Consider the following 26,816-nt stretch of genomic DNA (forward strand, 5'->3'; position numbering starts at 1 on the left):
CATTTTTAATGTCACCTTACAATCAAAAGCTGAATTAAGAATAGTTACAACTAGAGTATTTCAATTGTCTAGCAATGAACTAAAAAAAAATAACACCCTAATTTCATCATCAATCTTAAGCTTCATAGTAGTCATCTAATTAAATAAATCTTAAAAATCACTTAAGTGCTCTATAATGATTGTCCATCTTTATATTGTAAAGTTACAAACTTTTTAACAAGTATAACTTTATTCATGCCTCCTTTACTTTCATATAATACTGTCAATTTTTTTCAAATAGTGTGGACATTTGTTTCATGCGCTACATGATAGAACACGCTGATATCAACCAATTTTTTTTTTATTGTAGCCAACATCTTTTTGCCTAGTTTTTTTCAATTTTCATCTTTCGCATTACTGGTTTAGCTGAATCATCCAATATCATCTCATACAAATCTTTATAGTATAAATGATCCTCTATTATAGGCTATCAATTGAATAATTTGATGCTATCAATTTTATCATAAAATCTGTATCTCTCTTCATGATCTCAAATATGATTTAACTTCTATAATGGGTTACTTCTATATCGACGTCTCAAAAATAACCCTCGTTCTGATACCACTTGTTAAGCTTGGAGTCACAAACACAATAATGTAAAAGTAATATATCGCAATAAACTTATAGCAATAAATAACAATCAATAATCAATAAAGCACGAAAATAAAACATACTAATTTATGTGAAAAGTCCTTTAGTGTAGAGAAAAAAAACTATAGACCACCAGAAAAATCTCCATTATAAAATAATGGATATATAAAGTTTTTTTCTAACTAAAATTAGAGCTAATCAACAACTAGAGAAACAATTAAAGAAATTTCACTAAATAAGTGACTCAACAAATACACTTTTGATTTATTCCTAAAGAGCTTCAAATCTAATTTTCATCATTTAAAGTGTAAAACACTAAATCATGAGCCCGGTGATAAAATTTTAGCTTAATTGAACTATTAATCGACTTTTGTTCAATCAATTTTTCTTTCTCTTTTCTTTTTATTTTTATTTTTTGCTTTTTTTTCTCGATTTACAATGCCATTCACTCTATTTCACAAAAAAATAGCCCTAACTTCTTTTTATATCTAGGGCTCAATTAAAAGACTAGGACTTATGACATTTAATTGATCAAATAACACGTGAGATTTGACTCTACACTCCAAACAATTTGTAGAGTATTCATCCATTTTCTTTATTTTTGCTTTTTTCTACACTTAGAATTAAGGTTTTAAATAGTGCTCGTAATGCGATATAACAGCCGTTATTTAGCGGTAACGTCGCCTACCATTTTCATTACTCATCTGCGATGGGGTGTGATTGGTAATCACACTTATAATGGTTGTTTACGGTTGTAAATAACGACATAACAAAAAAATAAGATTGCAACGGGATGTTAAAGTCGCTATTTATGTTTTTTTTCATCAAATAAAATGAAAACACATGCCAAAACGGTAAGAAAATCATGCCCCATGTCTAAACTATTTAGTTAAATTTAAACCTTAATCAAAATAATCAGAATAGAGACAGTGTAAAGATAAAGCTCCAGTAAGGGAACCAACCTTCAAACTGCCAAACCCATTTTATTGAGGTATGGGATCCTTTAGTTTAGCAACTTAAGAACTGTATGATCCCATAAAGCAATTGCAAACAACTCCCAAATCAATCCAATGGAAGGGTGAGAGTTGAAATCGCTTGAAGGAAAGACAAGATGGAGGTTGGATAGGGTCGTTGATGACTCTATTTTGGGATAAAAAGCAAAGTGAACAGAGAAGAAAAGACAAGAGGAAGGTTGATGTCGATATAAATTGGTTTTAATTTTTTATTTGGCAATCTCTTTCTTTTACTTTTTGGAAAATTGGTATTTGAATTTTTTTTTTATGATTTGGATAAAAATTTAATAAAGTTGTTACTCGTTAAATAATTAATTTAATTTTTAATTATCTAAAAAATAATTTTATAATAAAATTTTAATATTATTAAGTATATTTTTATTAATTTTTCATACCTAATAGTTTTAGACAAAAAATTTTAGAATAAAAGCAAATAATAGTGGGAAATAAGATTTTGAGAATGTTTTGAAGATTTTAAATGAACAAATTGAAAGAAAATGAGAGATAATATATACAAGTGATTTTTTATGTATCTATTTCATATAATTAGATTTTAATCCATTTACCTTAATAATTGTACTTAAAAATATTTAAATATTCATTATTATTCTTTTTAATTAGATTAATTTATAATATTAATTTTATAATGATAATTTGTCATCAGTCATATGCATTTATAGTATTTATATTGACAAAATTCATGAATATATTAATGATCAACATTTTAAATATATATATTGATTTATGATTTAAAACTAAAAAATTTAAAATATTTATTTTAATATATACATTAAAGAATTACAATATTATAAATTATTTTAAATATAATAAATATGTTTATAATTATTATTTATTTTATTTTATGATAAATTATTTAAAATTAAAAAATATTATGACTACGATAAACGTGACTATCGTTATTTTATCTGTTATTTTTATAATAGTAATAAACGTGACGGAATAAAAAACACGGTTAAAATCGTGATTTAAATCCGTGCTTGGAATGACCAATCACTATGAAAAACCTTATCTTTGGTTTTAATTATATAATTATTATTCGTTACAGATACAGACATGCAAATAGAAAAAGAAGATGGCATTAACAATGGCAAAACTGACGGAAGAGGAAATAATTAGGAAGCCATTGATGATAGCAATGAAAGGGCATCCTGCAACTGGCAAATCCACTTTAGCCCACGCCTTAGCTTCAACCCTCAAATTCCCTCTCATCGACAAAGACGACATCCGCGACTCCACTTTTCATCTCCAACAGTCTTCTTCTTCTTCTTCTTCCCACCTCCTCAACGACCTCTCCTACGAAGCTATCTGGCGAGTCGCCTCAACGCAGCTCCAGATTGGCCTCAGCGTCATCATCGACTCTCCTCTTTCTCGCAGAACCCATCTTGACCGTTTGCTCGACTTGGCTGCCTCGACTGGAGCTCAACTCCTGGTTGTGGAGTGTCAGGCGTTGGACCAGGCCAAGTGGAGGGAGAGGCTTGAAGGAAGGGAAAAGAGTTGGCACAAGCCAACCACTTGGGAGGAGCTTGAGAAGTTGGTCAAAGGGTATAGCGGATGCACGGAGTATGATGTCGGCGATGTGCCCAAGATGGTGGTTGATACGACGGCGCCTAATCTTGGGGTGGAGGAGTTGGTTTCCAGTGTGGTGGACTTCATTGCTTCTTCTTGTGGCGGCACGTGCGCATAAGATAGGATTGTAGACATGTGTCCAACGAGATGCATAAAAACTAGAAATTATGACCGTAAGAAATGATCATTTTATTAGTTGGTTGGTAATTACAATGAAGGAAGCGTTGAATAAAAAATATTTTCTAAAAATGTACATTCATTTTGAAATGACAAAAAAATAATTGTTTTCTTTTTCTGAGGACGGTGTTAGTTAGGACGATGGGATTAGGAGAGATAACGTTTCAATTCGATTATTTTTATTAATATATATTATAAAATTTTAAAATTATCACTATTCGTTGATTTGAGTAATTAAAGAATTTAATTTTTTTAAATAAAATTTTAATTTTGAATCTTATCAATAAAAAAAATTAAAAATTTTTTATTTTCTTATAAAATTTGATTTGACTCAATTTTTTATTAATTGGAGTTTAAAATGATTATTGGATATCAAGAATCTAGATCAAAATTTTTTTTGAATTTAAAATTTGAATTGAATTTTTTATAATTAATTTGATTTGTATTGAATTTCATGGATTTGATTTAATTTATCCAATATAGTTTATTAATTTTTTGATTTTATTTGAATATAATTTTGTATATATTTGAATAAATTTTAAAAAATAATTATTTTTATTTTATAAAAATTTTAAAAAAATATATATACACTAATAAAAATATATAATTTAGTTCAATTCAAATATTTAATTGTAAATTTTTATTCTTTAAGTATTAATTTAACAAAAAAAATAACATAATACCTTAGTTAAATAAATATTTAATCCTTTCAAAAAAAAGGAAAAAAAAATCCTTTTAAAAAATATATAAAAGATATAATCAAGATATATTCTAGATTGATAAAAATCATAATTATTAGTTCAATTGAAAATAATCTATTGTTAACATATAATTTAAAATAAATATTTTTTTATTATTTAAGTTTTTGATAATTTTTTTAAAAATTTATCACGTAACTATGAAAGACATAATTTTAATTTTTTTTACTTAAATATTTAGTCAAAATATATGCATGTGTATATATATATATACTGATAAGATTTTGAAGGTGATGGATCAATATAATAACATTTACAAACGATAACGATTAAAACGTTACTTTTTAAAGTTGAATAATAAAAAATTAAAAAAATAAAATAATTAAATAACTAAAAAACCAAATTATTTACATATATATTTTATGTGCACTTTAAATGTTGACTAATCATGCTTCGTAGACTTACTATTTTTAATGGCGACATTAACTTATTAAATCATCAAAGTAACCAAAACTAGCTTTGAAAAAAAAAAGTAAATACTAAAAAGAATTAAAAAGAAAACAGTACGGTGATAATTTTGCACATGAAACAAAACAACCCTTCTAGAAGTATAGTAATGAACGTTTTTTTTTTTTTTTTTTTGGATTGAACAGAATATATGCTTTTTTTGCTTTGTGGAAAACTTTATAACAAGTTTATATGCTTCAATTTTTATTCTTCTTTAGTATTTACTACTTTAATATAAGTAGCCAAAGCCCTTTTTTTTTTTTTTCCCTCATTTATTGTGTCTTAATTCTTAAAGGACAATAGGAAATAAAAATAAAGCTTTAACAGTGAGATTCATTATTACTACCCACAAGCTCAAGAAACCACTGTCGGTAAATTCTTACAGAGCCCACCAGCCAATCTTCCTTCCTCTAGTTGTCTCTGCTTTTTATTTTTGTCCGAATTTGCTTTTCCATCATTTCCGTATCCCACCTTAAAGACTTCCATTTCTTAGTCAACTGTGAGGTTTGTTTTATAAGTGTCTGTCAGGTTTTCCGGCAGAGCCATTTACAGCTATTTTGCTTGAGTGATTTTCAAGTAAAGTCATATCCTGTTGTCTTCAAGTAACCTTTTTGCATATTTTCCTTCTATTTTTGGTTTGTTTCATTGAGAATTTCCCTTGTTTAGCTTATTTGGAGGAGGGGCATTTTTTTCTTTTTTTTTACACTGTTATTTCATGGGGTTTTGGAGATTCTATGGTATTTTATCAAATCTGGGTGATTCATAAAATCTCTGTTTCTATCACCAGTACTCCTTGAAAATTTGATGTTCTTAAAGGATCAAATGCTTGTAAATTAAGCTAAACCAGGAAGACTTTATTAGATTCACAAAACATGGACTACGGAAATGAAATTTCGTCCTCTCTAACCTTTGCCTCAACCTCTTATTTATCAAATGTGTCTGGAAATCATCTCACAGAAGCTGCAGCCACAAGTGCGGACCCTGGGGCCGACCCTGAAATTTTGAGCTTGAGCAGGCTCAGTGACAGCCTTGAAAAGTTATTGGTTGATGAAGAATATGATTTCTACAATGATGCTGAGATTGTTGTGGAAGGCAATGTTGCAGTGGGTGTGAATAGGTGCATATTGGCTGCTCGGAGTCAGTACTTCCATGAACTTTTTACAAAAGGGAGAAATGATAGTTCCACGAAGGAGCAAGGCAAGCCAAAGTATCTGATGTCTGAGTTACTTCCTCATGGTCGGGTGGGGTATGAAGCCTTCAAAGTTTTCTTAAACTATTTATATACCGGCAAGGTTAAGCCATCACCGAGGGAAGTTTCAACATGTGTGGATGATACTTGTTCCCATGATGCCTGCGGCCCTCTGATTAATTATGCTTTGGAATTGATGTATGTTTCTGCCACTTTCCAGATGAAAGAGCTGGTTTCAAATGTTCAGGTGCGTACCGAAAGCTGTTCTCTTACCCATAAGAATAATATATTATTTATTCTTGAATCTTGGGAGTAATATATGGCGTGTTTTTTTGACCTCCTGATTTACTGATTAGGTTTAGTATTCATGTTATACGTATGCGTGAAATGACTTTTGTTTTCCATCATAAGACTGCATACGAACATATATATAGACAACGGAGTTCTTTGACGGAGAACATTGGTTTTTTTAGTTGAAGCAAAAGAACCGTTAAGGAAAGATTTGACTATGCGAATATTGCGTAGAATACTAATAATTTATATATGTATATTATATTTTATATAAAAATTTAGTATTATAATTCGTATTAATATGAAAAATATGAAATATATATTTTTTGTTAAAGTTACATATAATTTTTATTAAAATTTTAAACAATTTGAATTTCATTTTTTTTTATCATTTTCATATTGTATTTTAAATTATCAGATTTAGTTTAGGAAACCACTTGGATTGGTATGTTCTATAGTTGATGAGTCTTCTTGGCGAGTTATGTAACACTGGTGGACTTCAAGGCTGGAGAAGTAAGAGAACTGAATCTCTAATTGAGAATGCTTCAAGGTGTTTTTTAGGAGTCACTTTCCTTTGGACTTAATTTGATCCCACCAAGTAAATGCAATAAAGGTTGTCAAATAGTCTATGAGATACAATGAAGCCCTTGTTAGAAATTGTTTTTGTACTAGTGAATTTCTAACCACTAAATACGTTTGTAAAAAACTGAAAATGCTAGCCTTAGGCTAAGTTTTTTGCACCAAACAAAATCTAAAAGACGTTCTTGTAGTTTGAGAGAGAAAGAGAAGAATTTTGAAGTTATATCCAATGTGTTTTATTTATAGAGAATTAATTCAAGGGTCATATCGCTTTAATTGTGTTATTTTAATCAATAATTATGCTAATTGATAAAAAAGATACCTCTTTGTATAATTACAAACATATCATTATAAGTGAACAATTACCAGTGAAAGATCCTAAATCAATTGAACATAAACTTAATGTTTCATTCGAAAATTATAACTTTTGAACTAAGATAGTTGGTTCCATTTTAGGGCAGTCGACTGCTCTTTTGTAATTTGGAGTTCTAGATTGTTACGTACATCAGGGCAATCTCCTTTATAGGGTAGTCGACTTCCTTGAATTTTCAAAATATAATCTTTCTTAGAGCAGTTGACTCCACCATAGGACAGTCGATTTCTCTGAATTTCATAATGCTACTAACTTGATAGTAGTCGAGTCCTCTTTATGACAGTCGACTTCTGTGCAATTACAAAGTGTTTCATTCATGAAAGTAGTCAATTCCAGCTTGTAATAGTCGACTGCTTTTGTGTTTTTCCCTGAAATAGAAGACTTTCAACACATGTGGTCAATTGTCTCTAGGTTAAGCAATCAACTGACTTGATTTTCAGCTATAGTAGTCAACTGCTTTTAGGTTAGGAATTGATTGCTCCTTATGACTTTAATATGATAGTCGACTCCTCTCAGGGTAGCAGTTGACTATTCTATAGGTAAGTCTTCTTTATCAAGTCTTTTTGATCTTTGAAACTTCTTTGAGCTTTAATAGCTTAATTAAGTTATATTTTCACATAATATTTCATTTATTTTAAAAATAACTCTAACATTCCCCACCATTTTTAAAATAGAATGAAAAATATTTTTAGAAATCTTATGCACAAGAATAGGTATCATTCTTGATTTAAAACCTTTTTTTTAGTGACATGGTGATGTTGGTCTAATTAGAATTCTATGGTAGAACTATATCTTTGAACCAAAGATTCTATATGATTAGTCATGCATTAAATCACACACAACTTTGTGCCTTTACAAAAGTAGTGTAGTAATACTTGACACGTTTATGGCCATGTGTCTTGTATCTTTTCATGAGTACTTCAAAACCAAAGCCTTTAGTTTTTAGAAATGGCACTATTTCCACTTATATAGGTGAACTCCATCAGTAATGCCGCCACATAAGGCATTCCATCTCTTTATTTACAAGATATGAGTCCATTAATAGATTAACTCAACCTCTTCCTTTTAGTTATATGGTACAAAGTGCTTATCAACCTTGGGATGGAAAAGATAAATTAAGTACTCGTAATCACATTCAAATGATGTAACTAGACTCACTAAAACTTAAGACTTAATATATTGTTAAGTGTTGAGTTGAGGTTCCATCATGTGTGACATTAGTTAATAGGCTTGAGTCCCATCTCTTTAGAAGTTTTAGACACCATCTCTTTTGATAGCCTTTTTGTCAATGGATCCGTCAAGTTCACATTTGACTTATGGTGATAACCCCATTTTTGATTAGTTCTTTGACATAACTATGTCTCAACCTTATGTGTCTTCACTTCCCATTATAAACTTGGCTCTATGTCTTTGACAACATAGATTCACTATCACAATGTATTGATATTGGAAATATTGATTTTGGCCACAATGAAATTTCATATAATAATTTCCTTAACTATTCTACCTCTTTACAAGCTAAAGTAAAAGCTACAAACTTTGAAGCCAAAGTAGAGTCAATTATACAAGTTTGTTTCTTTGATCCCAAAGAAACCACACTCCCACCAAACATGAATATGCATTTACATGTAGATTAATGATCCTCCATATTTGTAATCCACCTTGCATTTGAGAATCCTTCTAGAATCGAAGGTTCTCCATTATGGACAATACCATAATCTATGGTTTTTTTTTAGATATTTCAAAACCCTTGAAATATCATTCCAATGAAAGTTACTAAGGTTACTTGTACACCTACTAATTTTGCCAATGGCAAAAGCTATGTCCAATCTAGTGCATGTCATAGTATACATCAAACAACCTATGACTTTTGCATATTCTAATGGTACAATAGACATTTTCTTATTTGGAATTAGCTCCAAATTGGAATTATAGGGTATAGTAACTGTTGCACAATCATAATGATTGAATATTTTACGAATTTTTTCAATGTAATTTGATAAGGATATGATTAATCCATCATCTTTTCTAAAAATTTTTATACCCAATATCACATTAGCCAATGCCTATATCCTTCAATGCAAAATTATTGGACAAAGACCTTTTGGTACTTTCAACTAATTCTAAATCTGTATAAAAAATTAAGATGTCATCAACATAATGACTTAAATCTGGTGACTCTTTTGCCATGTTCAAACTTACTATAGACACACTTGTCTAACTGATTGATCTTAAAGTCATTAGCTAGAACAACTTCATCAAATTTTTGATGCCATTGTTTAGGTTTTTGTTTAAATCCATATAAAGACTTAATAGGTTTACGCACTTTATTTTCTTGTCCCAAAACAAGAAACCCTTTCCTGTTTTTCCACATGTACCTTATCCAATTCACCATTTAAGAATGTTTTTTTAATATTCATTTAGTGAATTTCTAATTTGTAGATTGAGACCAATGTAATAAGCATTTTTCTAATAGCTATTCTTGCTACCAGTGCATAGGTATCAAAATAATATATGCCATGCTTTTGTGTAAACCCTTTAGCAACCAACCTAGCTTTGAACTTGTCTATAGTACTATCCATTTTCATTTTCATTTTGAATATCAACTTGCAATCAATTGGTTTGCAACCAAGAGGTAAGTCTACTAGAATTCAAGTATTGTTACCCATGATAGAATCAATTTCATCATTAGTAGCCTCTTTCCAAAAGGCTACATTTAGAAACTTTATTGCCTCATCAAATGTCCATGGAGCTATTTTTATATTGAAGCAATATTAAGTTCTCTTGTTCCTTGTTCCTTAAATTATTAAGTTCTCTTATTCTTTTATCTAGATACATGTAGAAATTCGAGTTGTAGGATTTAGCTTTCCTTACTTTTTTACTTGTTCTAGGTATAAGCTTTTCTATTATGGGAGAATTTACTAGTTCATTTGAACTACTTTGAGCAATGTCATTAGGTTTAAGTTTTATCTTGAACCTAAATTCATCAAACATGTTATCTCTTGATTCAATTACTATATTTATCCATATTGAATCATTAGGTTCTATTACCATGAACCTATAAGCCTTGCTATTTTGTGCATAACCTATGAATATGCACTCAATTCCCTATTCTTTTAATTTTTTCTTTTAGGTTTGATAACTTTTACTAATGCTCTACAGCCCTAAACTTTAGGATAGTTTAGTTTTGGTTTCCTTTTCTTCCATAATTCATATGAGGTATTCTTGTTCCTTTTATTTGGAACTCTATTTTGAATACGACATGTACTTAGCAATGCCTCATCCCAAAAATCTTATCATAAACCAAAGTAGGACAACATAGCATTAACCATTTCGGTTAGCACCTTATGTTTCCTTTTAGCCACACCATTTAATTGTGGATTATATGGTGCTTTTACTTCATGGATTATTCTTATAGATTCAAAGTAATTTGGATCAAAGTATTCGCCTCCTCTATCAGTTCTCAAGACTTAAATCTTAGCATCATAATGTAATTTAACTTCATTTTTGTAAATCTTTAATTTTTCTAATGCTTCATCTTTTGTATGCATTAAGTATACATAGCAAAAATTGGTGAAGTCATCTATGAAAGTGATGAAGTATTTTTTTTTCCTATAGATGGAGTACTATGTAAATCACGTATATTACTGTGAATTAATTCAAGTAACTTGGTACTCCTTTCTACCTTAGAAAATGAAGTTCTAGTTTTTTGGTAAACATGCATGTATGACATTTTTCATTATACATTTGCACATAAAGAATCAAATTAGACTTAGTCATTTCTAAGATTTTTTTTATAATATGCATATCCTAATCTAAAATACCATAAATAAAAAAACTCAACCATATAACCAAAATCATTCTTTTTATTACTATTAATCAAAGTCAATACCTTACTTTTGACTGAATCCCTTGACAACCAATCTAGCTTTAAAATATGGTTGTGAAGTGTATTCTTCTTATTTCACTTTGTATAACCATTTGTTCTTCAAAGCTCTTTTTTCCTTAGATAGCTTTAGCAGTTCAAAAGTATTATTCTCATGCCAAGATTTCATCTCATCCTGAATGGCATCAATCTAATATTTTTTGTGTTCATCTTTTATGGCCTCTGCATAACATTTGGGTTCTCTCCTGGTAGTTAGTAGTACATACTCATTAATAGAATGTCGTGTGAAATATTGTCGATCTCTAGTAAATCTCTTAAGTGAAACTTTTGGTAAAACCTTTGGTAGAACCTCTTATACTGATGACTATTTATGAGTACCATTACCTACCTCAACCTGTGTAGGATTGTTATCAACATCACCTGTATTATATTAGTTATCCTGAACATCTTTAACCTCTGTAGGCACATGTGTCAGAGAAACTAGATCTAAGTCAATCAAACCATCATTACATCATGGAATTGATGTGTCAGTCTTCTAAATATCTTGTATGGTTTGGTCTTCAATCAAAACAATATCATTGCTTTTCACAAGTTTTTTTCTGCATTAGATCATAAAACTTGTAGCCAAATTCATCCTGGCCATAACTAAGGAACACACACTGTCTAATCTTGACATCAAGCTTGTATATTTCATATTTGGGAATATGCATAAAAGCCTTGCATCCAAAGGTATGCAAGTGATCATAAGACACATCTTTGCCAAACCAAACTCTATATGGAACATCAAAATCTAGAAAAACACATGATAAGAGATTCAAAACATGTACAACTGTACTAAAAGCTTTACCTCAAAAGGATTTTAGTAACTGTGCTTATGAAAGCAAACATCTTACTTTGTTACTATATTCATGTTTATCCTCTTAGCTAACCCATTCAATTGAGAAGTTTTAGGAGGTGACCTTTGATGTTTGATGCCTTATTGTCTGTAAGACTCATTAAAAGGTCCAATGTACTTATTCTCATTATCAATTCTTATGCATTTCAATTTCAACCATGTTTGCCTTTCAACTAAGGCATGAAATTGTTTAAACACATCTAACACTTGGTATTTTGTTTTCAATGTATAAGCCCATATCTTTCTTGAATGATCATCTATAAAAGTCACAAAATAAAGAGAACCACCAAATGTTTTTATTCTCATAGGACCACAAACATTAGAATATATTACCTAGGTTTTTTGATGGAAGGGATGTCTTGAATGCAACTTTAGTTTGTTTCCCTAACAAGCAATGAGCACACTTCTTTAAGGATACATTTTTCACTCTAAAAAGAAGGTTTTTTTTGGCTAAATCCTTCAAACCCTTCATGCTCATGTGACTAAGTTACTTGTGTCAAAACTTAGTTGTATCATCATTATTTACTACATTGATAATGGAATTAGATACCTTTGCCTGCATCAACTACAATGAGGAACACTTCGTACCCCTAGTTACAATCATAGAACCTTTAGTGAGCTTCAACTGGCCATAATAAAAAGTGTTGCAAAACCCTTCATTATCAAGTTTCCCTATAGATATCAAATTCATGCGAATATCGTGAATATGTTTAAAATTTTTAAAGACTAACGTAGTGTCATTATTGTTCTCCAAGAACACATTTCCCATACCAATGGCTTTAGTTGAGTCATCATTACTTATTCTAACACTTTCAAAATCACCAGGTATGTAAGATGCAAAGTAGCCTTTTCGAGATATAGCATGAATTGTGGCACCACTATCAATCACTCAACTATTCGCATGGCATACAAGATTAACAACCTCATCATCATATAAAAAAAGAAAGTTATTTGTGACATTATTGGCATCATTACCGTCGCCATTCTTTTTTTCTTTATTCTTGTCACTATTATTGTTTTTTTTTTTTCAATTTTCAGCAATATTTTCTTATATGCCTCTTCAAACCACAATAATGACATTCAATATTGGCAAATTTGTTGGATTTACTCTTGTTTCTGTTTTTGTTTTTTGGACCTTTGCTTTTACTCCTCTCTTTATTTTTTGTGACTAAGACCTCTAATTGTGAAGAGGAACGTTGTGACTTTCTTTTTATCTCTTCATTCAAAACACCACTCTTAGCCAAATTCCTAGTGATGACATCATTTGGGGTTGAGTTAGATAATGTTGTTCTAAACGTGTCCTATGAGTTTGACAAGTGCCAAGAAGCCATAAGCCTTATATTTCATCTTCAAAATTAAGATTCATGCTAGCCAACTGATTAATAATGCCTTGATATGCATTCAAGTGATTGTCATAAGAATTATATCCTAATATTTCAAACTCATCAATTGCATAATTAAAAACACTTTATTATTCTCAGTTTTTCAAGTATACAACTTCTCAAGCTTGTTTCACAAAATGTGTGCATGTGTCTCTCTACTAACATGGTTCAAAATATTATTATCTACCTATTGTCTAATATAACCACATACCTGTCGATGAAATAAATTCTATTCTACATTTGTTTTATTTTCAGGCTTTTCAATGACAAACACGAGTAAATAATAATCCTTCAGATAAACAAGTCTTCCATCTTCCCTTTCCACACATAGTAATTTGAAATATTTAAACTAATCATTCTATTTGTATTGGCTTCGATTATTTAACACAAGCCATAAATTAAATAACCTAATCTTTGACACCACTTTGATGGGATAAAATAACCTCAAATAATATTTAAATTGAATAGGTCATACAATGAAAAATCAAATTATGTTTCTTTTGTAGCAGGAATCAAACAAATAGAGCTAACAAATAAATCACAAAACCACAAGCACAAGGATATAAGCAATTTTATGTGGAAAACTTCCTCAAAACGAGAAGTAAAAATGACAAAAAGCAACAAATAATTTCCAGTATCAAAATAATGGGAACACAAAGTTCTCTTTAGCTAGAACTAGAGATATGCAACTATAAATCTCAAGATTGAACAATCTTGGTCAAGAGAATCTTGCCAAGGAAAATTGGAGAAGTCTCACCAAAGTTAGGGATTAACAAACACCTACGAAATTAGTAGGTAGAAAACTCGAAACCTTATCTTCACCGTTCAGACTGAAAAACGATGAGTTATTATGAACACATTGATAAAATTTTAGCTTAATCATACCACGGATTGAGCTTTGATCAAGCTACTTGATCAAAACTACACAAACCTTTTTTTCTCTTTTTCTATTTTGCTGCCATACCTCTTGACTCTTGTTCAGCCATATAATGTTATTATATAAGGGTTTAAAACTTTATAACTAAGCATGAAAACACTAAAAAGTCTTTGGTGTATGGGCTTTGATTTCAGGTCACCTCCACATAGAAGAAACCAAGCCCAACAGTTTTGAGTGTGGTTAATAAATTGTGCTTGTTTAGGGGTCTACTTTTTTTTTTTTAGGCTTTAAGCATTTTATAAGGGGACCTTCTTTCTTTTTGGTGTTCTGCTGTTCATGGTTTAGAAAAAAGAAATATTTATTATCTACATGGCATACATTTCGTGATGGGCTCTATATCTTAAATTATGCTTAAAGAATTAAATTTATCTTGATAGTTAATGAAGATGATTAGGTGGTGTTTTGATAGAACTTAATTGTTGGACAAAGTTTCGGTGAAACTAAAATTCTTTGGACAGAATTTCAATGGAACTATGACTCTTCAACAAAGTTTCGGTGGATTAGCTATTTGGAAGAGTTTCCTCTGGATCGAGGTTCTTTTGGACCTGTATATCGTAGTATCATTTCAATTGTCGGTTCATTTGACTCAAAACTGCTTTTAGACCTAGAATACCATAGTACTTTTTGGGTCGTTGACTGTTGGATTCGAATCACTTTAGATTAGAATTTCAATAGGCTTAGGTTAAAAATTCTTAAGAGAGTATCTTAAGAAAAGAGACGAAAGTGAATAACGAACAAATCGAGAGATTTTCAAAAAAACGTTCTTGTATGAGTTGACATAAACTACAGTTTTTTATTTATAACCAAAGTGAAATGAATTTGACAATCAAAATCAAAGTGAATGAAAGGCTCAGATTTGATGAAAAATCTTTACATTTATTAGAATTTGAAACTGATAATAATGAAAAGGATGATTATAATCTGACAATTTTAATAAAAATCAAATAAATATGAAATTTTAGTATAAGTTTTGATCGACATTAGGAAGTCTTGATCGACACTTCACCTTTGGCAAGATTTATTTAACTAAGTTGATTTTGATTGAAGAAGGACTCTATTAATCGACAATTCAAACCTAATCTAATGGATAATTATCTTAAGATTTATTTAGATGAATGATGAGATTTGTATTGATAAAATTAAAAATAACGATAGAGGTAAGATTAGTTACTATATCGATGAGATTAGATATTGTAGTGGTAAGATTCAAATCAGTGATGGAATAAGTGTTTAGATTTAAAAGTAACGGTGACGACGAAATGAAATGTAATGAAAAGAAAAAATTATCATTGTCGACATAAGATTAAAATTTGGATATAATAAATTTAGTTAATATGTATGATATAAAAAAATAATTTAAAATAATTAAATTTATTTTTATATCAAATCATAATTTTAATAATTAAAAATTATTAAAATTATTTTTATAATAATAACTTTATTCATAAATAATTAAAATTACTTTTATGATAAAAGAAGGGATCAACTGACATGATATAAAATTTTTTTTGTTTTACACATTTTTTTAATCCTTGATTTTAATGGATTTAAGGGATGAAATTAAATTATTTTTTTATTTTTATTTATCTCTTTTACCGCTTTGATCTATTAAAATTAAAAATCAGAAAAATGTATAAATCTAAAAAAAATTTATTCTGTGTAAGCTTATCCCTTCTCTTATAATAATATTTTGTTGTAAATAATTGAATACAAACACTTATAAAATTGATGTATAATTTTCAAATTTAATAAGAATAGTTCAGTTCAAAACTTACAAAATTAAGGGTATAATTGTAAGAAAAATATAATTTAACGAGGATAAAATTATCTAATTCGAGGGTTAATAGCCCATGGAGCCCCTTCCCTTCCAGTGAAATTTAAAGCTTCGGTGCGGGCCAAAGGAAGCAATGTCACCATTTTACATATTAGCCAAACGGTGGTCCGTTGAGATTGAGCTGAAAAAAATACTCTAAACACACTAAACCAAAGCTTCATTGAATTTCAAATGAAGTTTTAGTAAATCGCATTCTCATAATTTCAAAAATCTGGATAAAAACAGAGGAAAATTTGAATTTCCTCTCAAATTGCCCACTTGATGGACACAAGAGTGTGTCTATGGCGACTTTGCCAAACTGGATCAACATTGGTGCGTGTCGATTGAGGCTTCTTCATCTTATTTTTCTAAGTTTCATGTTGGTTTGTCCAATTCAAGGGTATTTTCATCGTTTCACATCTTAACAAATTAAAAGCTAAAAAAGAAAAAAAGTTTTGATTTAAAAAGGTTAGTTCCTAACATTGTCTCAGGTCCTAATGTGAGGTAAGCTTTAATAATTAGTCCAAATTAAGGTGTCAAATTTGGTACTTATAGTACTGCATCGATTATTATGTAACGATGCTAGCTATATTCAGTTATCAAACTCAACTATTGCATGAATGCTTCAGATATTTCCTTTTTCTATCTTTTGGTATGTGCCAAAGCTAGCATTACAAATTTGTTTATAACCATATTCTAATGACCAGCATTGCTGTGTTTGTAACAACTGTGCTTTCTAATTTCGTTTAATTTTCTACTCATTTTAATACATTTTTAGAATAGTCAAGCGATGATTTGTCTCCTTTTTGGGTATTTTATGTTGATGAATGATAGACTTGGCTCTTGGTATTTGTTTCTTTTTAAGTAAAATATATTATTGGTCTCATAATTATGATCGTATTTTTAAAATGATCATTTAATTATTATATTTTTTGATTTAATCATAAAATTTGAAGATGTGATTTTTCTTTTGTTAATCAATTATTAGATTTTCGATCATTTAATTATTAGTCTTTAATGACATACTAATATAATAATTTTACGTTAGCTGTCAAGTGTCACGTGTTAGTGTCATGTCATATGATATAGCACTTGGCATTACCGGTACATCATTATAAATTTTGAAAAAAAAAATTTGCTAATGTAATAACACATTAGCAACCCGTTAAAAACTAATGGTTGAATAATAAAAAAATATTTACTCAAATTTTGATGATTAAATTGAAAAAAAATTGTAGTTAAATAATTATTTTAAATACACAACTATAGTTGAATGACCATGATGTAGTTTTTTGGAAGATGTTTCTGACTCAACTTCCTCCTGTAATTAATGAAGCGCCATCTTCTGGATATTGTTGAGAAGGCGCTTGTGGAAGACGTAATCCCAATTCTTGTGGCAGCGTTTCATTATCAGCTTAACCAGCTTCTATCTGACTGCATCCAAAAAGTGGTAGTATCGGATCTTGATGTTGTATGTCTAGAGAAAGAACTGCCTCAGGAAGTTTATGGAATGATCAGGTCACTACGTCTCAAACCTCAGCAAGAGGCTGAGCCTGGTGTAGTGGAGTTAGACTCACCAATCCTTGAAAAGAGAATCAGGAGAATCCTCAAGGCACTGGATTCTGATGATGTTGAATTGGTCAAGCTTCTTCTGAAGGAATCCAATGTCACATTAGATGATGCTTATGCACTCCACTATGCTGCTGCCTACTGTGATCCGAAGATTGTTAATGAGTTGCTTAGTCTTGGGTTGGCTGATCTCAATCTCAGGAACCCCCGAGGGTACACAGTTCTTCATGTCGCTGCAAGACGCAAGGAACCATCAGTGCTGGTGGCACTGCTGAACAAGGGAGCCTGTGTGGCAGAAACTACATTTGATGACCAAACTGCCGCTTCTATTTGCAGGAGACTAACTCTGCTCAAGGATTATAATGAGAACAAAAAGCAGGGGGAGCTATCCAATAAAGATCGTTTATGCATTGGTATCCTTGAGAGAGAGCGGAATTCAGAATCTGAGAATCTGGGAATTTCATCACAAGTGATAGCTGATGATTTACACATGAAACTGGATTACTATGAAAATCGAGGTAAGAATTTTGAAAATTTTGATGGAGGATTATTTTCATCACAACTAGAAGAACTAGGACCCTGAAACTCCGAAACTGAAGTAGAACTCCCAGGCCAGGTGGGCTGCAAAATTATACAAGTTGATACTTGTACTTGGTGTTTTCAGCCAAGATTGTTGTTTCTTGTAGTTGTTGAATGTGACTGCTAGTAAATTTTCCTGCTTTTGTCAGTCTCATTCGCACTGTTGTTGTATCCTGCGGAAGCCAAGGTGGCTATGGAAATTGCAGATGCAGATTCAAACACGAGGAAAGTTGATTTGAATGAATCACCTACCATACAGACCAAAAGGCTTCAATTGAGATTGCAAACCCTGATTAAAACAGGTACCATCATCCACATGACCTACTTTGTAATTTGCAGTAATTAATCTTGTTTCTCTTCCACTGAAACAAACTAATTTTGAATCCGAAACTTAGTTCATTATTATTTATGCTATCATTCTCAAGGTGGCATCTAGCAAGACTGAAGTTGGTATCCTAACAGTTGTAATCCTTTTCCTGCTACGGCCTCCTAACTAAAAAACCAAAAAAACGAAAGAAACCAATTTTTACCATTCGACGTCATATTAATTTTAAACTGTAAATGGCAGTGGAAACTGGCAAGCGATACTTTCCGCATTGTTCAGAAGTGCTAGACAAGTTTCTGGTGGATGATATGTCGGATGCTTCCTTATTTGAAGAAGGCAGTTCAGAAGAGCAGATAAGGAAGAAAAGGCGATTCACAGAACTGAAAGAGGAGCTGCTGGAGGCATTTCACAAGGACAAAGCTGATCAAAAGAATAATAATAACAATAATAATAGGTTTTGTGCTTTGTCACCCTCATCCTCATCAACCTCATCTTCTGCAAAGCAGGGTGGTGCGCCTTACAAGCCTAGAAGAAAGTGATGTCTGTATCGATTAGATTTTACTCTTTCATTCTGTTCTTCACAGATTCATGTTCTGGCATTTCAGCAAGGTTGGTGCTGCTTGATGAAATTTATCCTGATCTATTTTTTAATGAAGCTTTTAACGTAAAATTAACCCTTTTTCCATATTATTACAATGATAAAAAAAAGATAAAATAGAAATGAAACATTATTTTTTAATTCATACTCATTTTTATATTATATATGAAGAAAAGAATACAAAAAATTAGAATGAATTAAAAAACTATTTAAAATTATAAAAATATAATAAAAAAATCTTGTATGGGTTAAAAAAAACTGTTTTGAGTATAAGACACTAAAATTTAAGAATTTTTTTGTTAAATAGAAGTAATAAAATTCGAGTGCAATATTACAATAACATATCAATGTGGGAATCTTTTGAACCAACATAGAAATATTTGTTTATTATTTTTATAAAGTATCTGTTTTGTACGGACATGAAAAATCATTTGAACGGACGAAAATAAATAAATTTATTTATTATATTTCTAAAATGTCATTTTTTGTTTTGAATTATTTTGAATTTAATATTTATAAAAAATAATATTACAATCGATTAACAATTCTATTCGGTATTAATTTTAATTAACTAAGTTCTAACTCAATCCATAGATTAATATTATAATTTTTGTTAATCATTTAATTTTGATTATCATTAAAAGTGCTACAATCGGTTTTATTATATACTTAAAAATACTTTTGTGTTTTTACTTTTTTTTCTTTTTAACATTTCTTTCTTTATGTTGAATTTTTTTTTTTGTTTTTATAAATTTATGTTATTCGACATGCCACAAATCCACAATATTATAAAACTGAATCAAATGGTGAAATTATTTGACAACATTCATTATCAAGGAGGTTCGACTTAATAATTTTTTTACTAAAAGATATTTTCTTCCTATAACCATTTTTTCACATTCATTTTCCCACAAAATCAAATTTTATAAAAAATTTAGAAAAAAATAAATGTTATTTTTAAATTATTTTTTTACTATTAGTTATATTTTCAATCAACAATTTCGATTATTAGTTATTTTATTAATTTTAAGTAATTAAATTTTAATCAAATGCATACATCATTATACTAATTGATTTTTGAAATAAACTTGTAATCTTCTTACATTTTTATCATTTACTTGACATTATTATTATTTATTTATGTAGCTACTTCAAATTTAGTATTCGACCTTACTCTATATAATTTTTGTCTTTTTTGTAAATTAAAATAAAAATCAAGGGTATATTAATTTAACCTTTTTAGTGATTAGTATTTGGAGTCATTGAATATTAAACTAGTGAATTTTTCAGAAACTTAAATTACAATATAAAAATACTCAAAAAAATTTTGTGCTTTTTTCTTTCATTTTCTAATGATCACGAATTTCTTTAACTTAAATTCCATAACATTTTTTATTTTAGTACTTTTTAATTATAATAAAATTATTTTTTATAAATAAATTTATCAATTTCTTACTTTACATATTTCAGTAAATGCATTCATTTTTTAATTTAAAAAATAATCTTATTCTCCCAAAAATTTTGCAATAAATAATTTATTTAAAAATACCATTTATATAATTAGTGACATTGTTGGCATTTAAAAATAATTTAATTATTTTATTTTTATTTAATTATTGATATTATCTTTATTTATTATATATTAAATAAGTGACATTGTTAATTAATTTTTTATTTGTCATATTTGTTATTAAAAAATTTTGGAGGAATAAGATTATTTTTTAAATAAAAAAATAAATTGCATTGTTGGTATTTTTAGGAAAAAATTAATTATTTTTATTTATATTACCTTTATTTAGAATTTTAAATAAAGTAATTTTTATTTTTCATATAATAAAAATTAAAAAAATAATTAAAATTTTTAATAGAATATTCTTTAATTTAGATAAAATTTTATATTTTCATTAATAGATATTTTAAATTGCATAAAATAGTTGGATGGTAAAATTATATAAAAAAAAATTAAAATGGTAAATATAGAATCCTCAAACTATAGAAAAATAAATTTAACATTTATCTCTTATATATTATATAAAAATTACTAATATAACTAGAATTAACTTCTTAGAAGGTGATATATTAAAAATGAATCTTCTTTCCTTGGATATAATATTTGTGTAGAGAATGGAATAGATGCGAGGCGTTTGGCTTAATCAGAAAGCATTCTTCTTTTCTTTGAAAGATCCATTTTGAGTTTTAGTTTAGATTGCGTGAGTTCTTAATTGGTTCCCTTCTTTTCGGCGTTGCTTCTCTTTTTCCGTAGTAATGAAACCATTGCCATACATGATCGGAATCGCATAAAATCATCAATAATAATAATAATAATAATAATAATAATAATAATAACAATAATGTGCAAAGTATTATTATTTATTCCTATATATTTCTATTTATTTCCAAAAATTAAAACATAAAAAAAGACAACTACATTATTTAAGGAATGCAACATCATCCATCTCTTCCTTTTTGCCCTTCCTGATTTCTTCCCCAATTTACGGTTATTGTTTTTATCCGATTCTGGTAATCCTATTATCCTCTCCTTCATTTTCTTTTTTCTTCGAATAATTTTAATTTTGTTTTTTCATTTCTTGCATAATCATTTTGGTTTTGATAGTTGTATCATTGATTTTTTTTTTGTGGTTTCCATATTATTTTTAGTTGTTAATTTGATGGTTCGTTCTTGATTTTTTTGCATTGATGTTTATGTTGAATACTTTTTTTTTTCTAATAAATCAGTGGTATTTTAACTTTTAATTTCATTTTTTAGGATTTTAAAAGACTAATTGATGCAACAGATTAAGGAGAATAAATTAAAAATCGTGATTAGTTTGACGATGTGAAGTAATTGTATCAATAGCTACAAAAAGATTAATGAAAAAGCTTGGTTTTCTTTTGCTGTTTTTATCGTGCTTTTGCATCATTTGAATTTTTTTTTTAACTCGAATAACATTTTGCCAAGAAACAATGGAAACTGAACTTTTTTTGTAGGGGAAAGAATCCTGAACCACCATTGACGTGAATGGAGCATTAAGTATTGAAATGAATTAATCGTACATGTTATTTGTATTTGATGCCTTGGCATGTTTTATACCCCCTGAACTCTGAAGGAATTTCTTGTTGCATTAGATATGCTTTTCCTGCAATGTTTAAAAATGTTTAATCCCCCCCCCAACTTTTTATTAAAAATGTTGCTAAACGACTTTGAGGATATGCCCATTATAAATTGGATACTGAATTGCTAATTCTCTTTTGAGTGCTTAGTGTGTACATTTTCCAATTTTCCCATCATAGCCATCCTCCTCTTGCCCCCCAACTTTCCTCTTTTCAGATGATTGGTATGAAAAAAATGAAGTCCTTCAAAATAGTAATATTGTTCTCTTATTGTCTTTCATATATAGCGAACAAAGTGGTTTCATACTGTTTTCCTTGCTTAGATGAGAATGCAAAGTGGTGCATGCTATATTTTGATAGTCGATTTAAATTAAAAGTATAGTCAGAGCATAGAATTTCTTCCTTTTTTTATTTTTATTTTTTTATGGTGTTCATTCTTTTCTTAAAACGGTTTTAAATCTTATTCATCATGAAGAACGAGAAGAAAACAGAATCGAAGAGGTTACAGAAAATTCATCTTCAAAGACTGATTGTTTGAGGAATTTGCTCTAATATTGGTTTCTAAACAGGAAACTATGGAGATAAAATCTTACCAAAATCAGGCTGAGCAGCTAGTCAAGGAATATTTACTGGCAGATTCCTTCATCCCATACACATCAGTTATTTGTGGCATTTGTGCTTCCAAGATGGTATGCTTTCTAATCAAAATTTTATGATTCATTATTTAGTTTGAAAATAATTCAGTTGAGTTAGAATGATGATTGGCAACTATATTATTCTAATTTTTTTTATCTTTTTCTTTAATGATGATTCTTTTTCATTGAGCTTTTGTTTCTTTTTAGTTTTTACTGTTATTTCTCTCATTTCCTCTGTTTAAACCTTTTTTTTTTTATTTCTCTTCTACTTTCTTTCCCTTCTTTTTTTTCCCCAAAATTTGACCATTATCATTTTCCAGGTCTATGATGTTACCCAGTTGTTTAGCAATGTTTACTTTAAGAGCTATCCCAGCCTGTCCAAAGTCCAACGCACTGAATGGAGCAACCGGTGACTGATATTTCTAGTTAGCTTGAATGTGTTATTATTATTTATTTATATAGAAACAGAATTAATGTCTGGATGGTTTATGCAGATCCATGTCAACTTTTCATGCCATTTTCATAACAGTTATGTCCTTATACTTTGTGTTTTGGTCAAATCTATATTCTGACCACCAACATGGTAGCCTTATTACTTTCCGCAGTTCTGCACTGTCTACATTCACATTGGGGGTGAGGATAGCTTTTTCTTTTCATCTTGGAGGAAAACTTTGGCAATTGAGATAATATTTAATCATTTATAATTGGTCTTTTATTCTTGGTTTAGAATATTGGATATTATTAAGAAGTTGATATGCCTTGCCTGTAATAACATGTCTTCATGATAATTGTTTTAGTCATGCCCTTTGGAACATAAATTCCTCCAGAATGGTTTATTTTTAGCATGTGTAGTGTATCGTTTAGAAGTAGCAATTAAGTGTTTTCTTCCCTGAATGTTTAAATTTCTTGTGAACGAAAATATTTCTAATACGATTTTATTTCATAAATTCAAATAATGTAGGGGTCATTGCCATTGATAGGACAAATAATTGTCAATTGCTGTTGATTTTTTCTGGTGAAATTGATCTCCCATTTACTAGGAACAGCAATGAAGAGTTCTATCATATGTTTATCCATGTAATATGCCATCCTTGATTATGCCTGCAATAGTGCAATTCTTTCGTTTTGATGTGTTAAGGCTCTCTGCAATTTGGTTTCTTAGGTCCCAGCAATATATAAAATATCTCCTTTGCCAAAATTCTTATTTATGTGTGAAACAAGCAACATAATCATGGCGAAAAAAATATGCATTGATGTTAATACCATCTTGCAAATTTTTAACAAACTGAACTTTAAGCTTAAAGTGTGCATTTCTCAAACTCAAGGTCAAACTCTAGCATTGAAACTTTATAGTAAGCTGGGTTTCAATTTTTGTAGGGATATGCTAGGCTTGGCTCAATTCACTTCTGATGTGAAGATTACTCTTCAGAATAAATTTCACCTATGTCGCATGTAATTAGCTTACAGCAAACATATTTCACCATGACTGCAAATTTGCAATTAAAAGCTATGCCTCCGACACTATGAATGTACAATCTTAGCCTGTGTTTCTAATCTTTCATGGCCACGAGGCATGGTTGTATCTGTTATCATTGTCAAACAATGGACATCTGGTGCAGGGATTGTGGTTTGGCTATGGAGTTTCTTGAACCACCTTGCAATTACTGTTAAAGAGCAAAGTAGTCCAGGTCTTTGTTTGGAGCATGGTTAGTTGGAACAGTCAGACCTAAGGAGCATATCTGCCTAATTAAGCCTTTTGGCCTAGTATTTTGATTCTCGTGACTAGGATAACTAAATTTAGCTGATAGCTCTTACTCTATTGACATTTGCTAACACTTTATGCCTGGTAGTTCTATCCATATATTTTTGCTAGGATGCAATATCTAAAATGGGCTTGTTTTAGTATTTGGTTGTAGTAAGTATTGCTTTCCTTCATTTTGATAGGGTTAAAATACTAAAAACACCTTTACTTTCTCAAATTTCTTAGAATAGCACTTATTGTTTATTGTACTCAGTTGAGCCCTTATCTGAGAAATAAATAAGGATAGGGGCCTATATTTGGGAAAGTACGGGGATTTATAGTCTTTTAGCCTTTTTATATTGCAGTGTACTGAACTATCAAATGAATAACTAAATGAATAACAAATACACTCAGAGAAGCTGCAAAATGTTATTTACCAACCAGACTAATTACATTCTGTCCATCAAGTCAATTATTAATGCAGCTGAAACTAATTGTAGCCATGTTATATGTACAAGAGGGAGTAATATTGCTGTAAATTCATCTTGCTAAAAGTTTTCATTTTGTGTTAACATTTCCCTAGGTATGCATATTATCACCTCTAGCTGACCTTTAAGTAAAATAATCTTACTCGCCATTTTTTAACAAATTTTTTGATAGGTATCTGTTGGTTACTTTCTTAGTGACCTTGGGATGATCATTTGGTTTTACCCTTCTCTCGGTGGAATGGAGTTTGTAAGTATTTTATTATTTGATTAGAATTTTGCCCTACTTTTTCTTCTTTCTATAGAAACCTAGTTGGTGATGATTGATGTTCAATCTGATCCTGATGTAAATCAACCTGAAATGTTGCTATTTCAGGTCCTTCATCATCTTCTGTCAGCAGCAGCTGTAGCATATGCTATGTTGACTGGGGAAGGTCAGCTTTACACCTTCATGATACTCATCTCTGAGACTACAACCCCGGGGATTAACTTGAGATGGTAAAAACTTATCTATATACTAGTTCATTCCTCCTTCGTGTCAATTGTAAAATGCATGTTAGTTTTAGACTATGTTAAGGATATTCTGGTTTTATATAGGTATCTTGACACAGCTGGAATGAAGAGATCAAGAGCTTACTTAATTAATGGGGTTGTAATATTTGTCACATGGCTGGTGAGTGAAATATGTTTGTTACTTTCAAACTTTTTGCTTTATACTGTTAATGCTTGCATTGATATCCTTCCACTAATTTATCTTGCAGTTAGATATACTGAAATTTGATGATTTCCTGGCAGGTTGCTAGAATACTCCCGTTTATTTATCTATTTTACCACCTCTACTTGCACTATGATCAGGTAAAAAAATTCCCAAAAAACTTTACCTGATGTCAGCTGTAGGTTTGTTTATTCTTTGCTAGCTACTTCTGTCGGTAACAGCGTTCACTTCAAGACAGTCGTAAATTTTTTATATAAAACCGTAAAGGTTAAAAAACCAAAAAAGCACACAAACTTTACTCCTTTACTTAGAAAAGCTTTTGTATTTTTATTGTATCCAAATAAACCTTTAATTTATAATTTGTATTTAAATAAATTCTTAAAATAAATCAATCTTTCTTTTGAAATAAAAGTTTATTTGATACAAATTAAAAGATGATGGTTTATATTTTTGTTTTTAAAATGTTGACATGGATTTGGCATTTAAATGTCATTATATCATCCTACAATTGTTTCATTTATATTTTATTGGACAAAATCAATCCGCTGGGTCATCAAGTTAACAGCCTACCGTTGTTTTCTCCTCAAAACAGGTTAAGCAGATGCACAACTACGGGCAATTGTTAATATTTGTTGTGCCATTAGTCCTATCAGTTATGAACTTGATGTGGTTTGGAAAGATTATCAGGGGATTAAGGAAGACATTAGCAAAGAGGCAGTGAAGGGTACATCGAAAGTGGTAAAGAAAATCCTCTTTTTTAGGATTAATGCCTTGTACTGTGCATTCTCTCTTCTGGTTTGTTAAAGTGTAAATGGTATAGAAGGTATAGTTGAAAACCACAGAGCCGTCCTATATCTGATTCAATCTGACAAATCATCACGTAATGCTGAAGCGTGATTGACTAAATCTGTATATGATCTTGGGTACGAAATCTGGATGAAAAAGGTAAAAGTGCCACAGGCTGGTTTTTCTCCGTATTGTTGGTGCTATTTTTAAAGATTGATTTATTTTCGTTTGGAAAAAAAAAGATAATTAGAATCTGAAATTTACTTTAATTGATTTATTAAGTTACAGCTACTTTTAAAAAGCAATATTTATCAT

General features: G+C 29.8%; 3 protein-coding genes across 4 annotated transcripts; all 3 read left to right on the plus strand.

Annotated features, from left to right (window-relative positions):
• The first annotated feature begins 2,674 nt into the window (after positions 1–2,674).
• LOC111292764 (uncharacterized) lies at positions 2,675–3,479 on the plus strand. The gene has a single exon (XM_022885320.2). It carries the CDS (start codon positions 2,737–2,739, stop codon positions 3,346–3,348), a length of 612 nt encoding a protein of 203 aa, XP_022741055.1. The 5' UTR covers positions 2,675–2,736; the 3' UTR covers positions 3,349–3,479.
• A 1,500-nt stretch (positions 3,480–4,979) lies between these two features.
• On the plus strand, positions 4,980–19,100 carry LOC111293008 (BTB/POZ domain and ankyrin repeat-containing protein NPR1-like). The gene is made up of 4 exons (XM_022885688.2): positions 4,980–6,048; positions 17,294–18,044; positions 18,255–18,407; positions 18,674–19,100. Exons 1-4 carry the CDS (start codon positions 5,485–5,487, stop codon positions 18,967–18,969), a joined length of 1,764 nt encoding a protein of 587 aa, XP_022741423.2. The 5' UTR covers positions 4,980–5,484; the 3' UTR covers positions 18,970–19,100.
• A 2,307-nt stretch (positions 19,101–21,407) lies between these two features.
• LOC111292462 (uncharacterized) lies at positions 21,408–26,688 on the plus strand. 2 transcript variants are annotated; one of them, XR_016345826.1, is made up of 9 exons: positions 21,408–21,548; positions 22,709–22,828; positions 23,095–23,183; positions 23,269–23,407; positions 25,176–25,250; positions 25,377–25,498; positions 25,598–25,673; positions 25,762–25,855; positions 26,308–26,396. XR_016345826.1 is itself a non-coding variant. In XM_022884864.2 (9 exons), the coding sequence occupies exons 2-9, from the start codon at positions 22,715–22,717 to the stop codon at positions 26,434–26,436; spliced, it is 804 nt and encodes a 267-aa protein (XP_022740599.1). In that variant the 5' UTR covers positions 21,424–21,548; positions 22,709–22,714; the 3' UTR covers positions 26,437–26,688. The 2 variants fall into 2 exon arrangements, 1 of the variants encoding a protein (XP_022740599.1); XM_022884864.2 differs by having other exon boundaries at positions 21,424–21,548; positions 25,796–25,855; positions 26,308–26,688.
• The last annotated feature ends 128 nt before the right edge of the window (positions 26,689–26,816 follow it).

The sequence above is a fragment of the Durio zibethinus genome, chromosome 10 (genome assembly GCF_047325235.1).
Source record: "Durio zibethinus cultivar Kanyao isolate XHJ-2024 chromosome 10, ASM4732523v1, whole genome shotgun sequence".
NCBI classification, from domain to species: Eukaryota; Viridiplantae; Streptophyta; class Magnoliopsida; order Malvales; family Malvaceae; genus Durio; species Durio zibethinus.

Excerpts from the sequence above, each read along its gene's own strand:
- LOC111292462 (XM_022884864.2), top strand. The coding sequence starts at position 22,715 with ATGGAGATAAAATCTTACCAAAATCAGGCTGAGCAGCTAGTCAAGGAA. Across the intron at positions 22,829-23,094 it reads GCATTTGTGCTTCCAAGATG|GTCTATGATGTTACCCAGTT; the intron begins GTATGCTTTCTA and ends ATCATTTTCCAG. Across the intron at positions 25,674-25,795 it reads TAATATTTGTCACATGGCTG|GTTGCTAGAATACTCCCGTT; the intron begins GTGAGTGAAATA and ends ATTTCCTGGCAG.
- LOC111292764 (XM_022885320.2), top strand. The coding sequence starts at position 2,737 with ATGGCATTAACAATGGCAAAACTGACGGAAGAGGAAATAATTAGGAAG.
- LOC111293008 (XM_022885688.2), top strand. The coding sequence starts at position 5,485 with ATGGACTACGGAAATGAAATTTCGTCCTCTCTAACCTTTGCCTCAACC. Across the intron at positions 6,049-17,293 it reads AGCTGGTTTCAAATGTTCAG|CGCCATCTTCTGGATATTGT; the intron begins GTGCGTACCGAA and ends TAATTAATGAAG. Across the intron at positions 18,045-18,254 it reads GGATTACTATGAAAATCGAG|TCTCATTCGCACTGTTGTTG; the intron begins GTAAGAATTTTG and ends TGCTTTTGTCAG.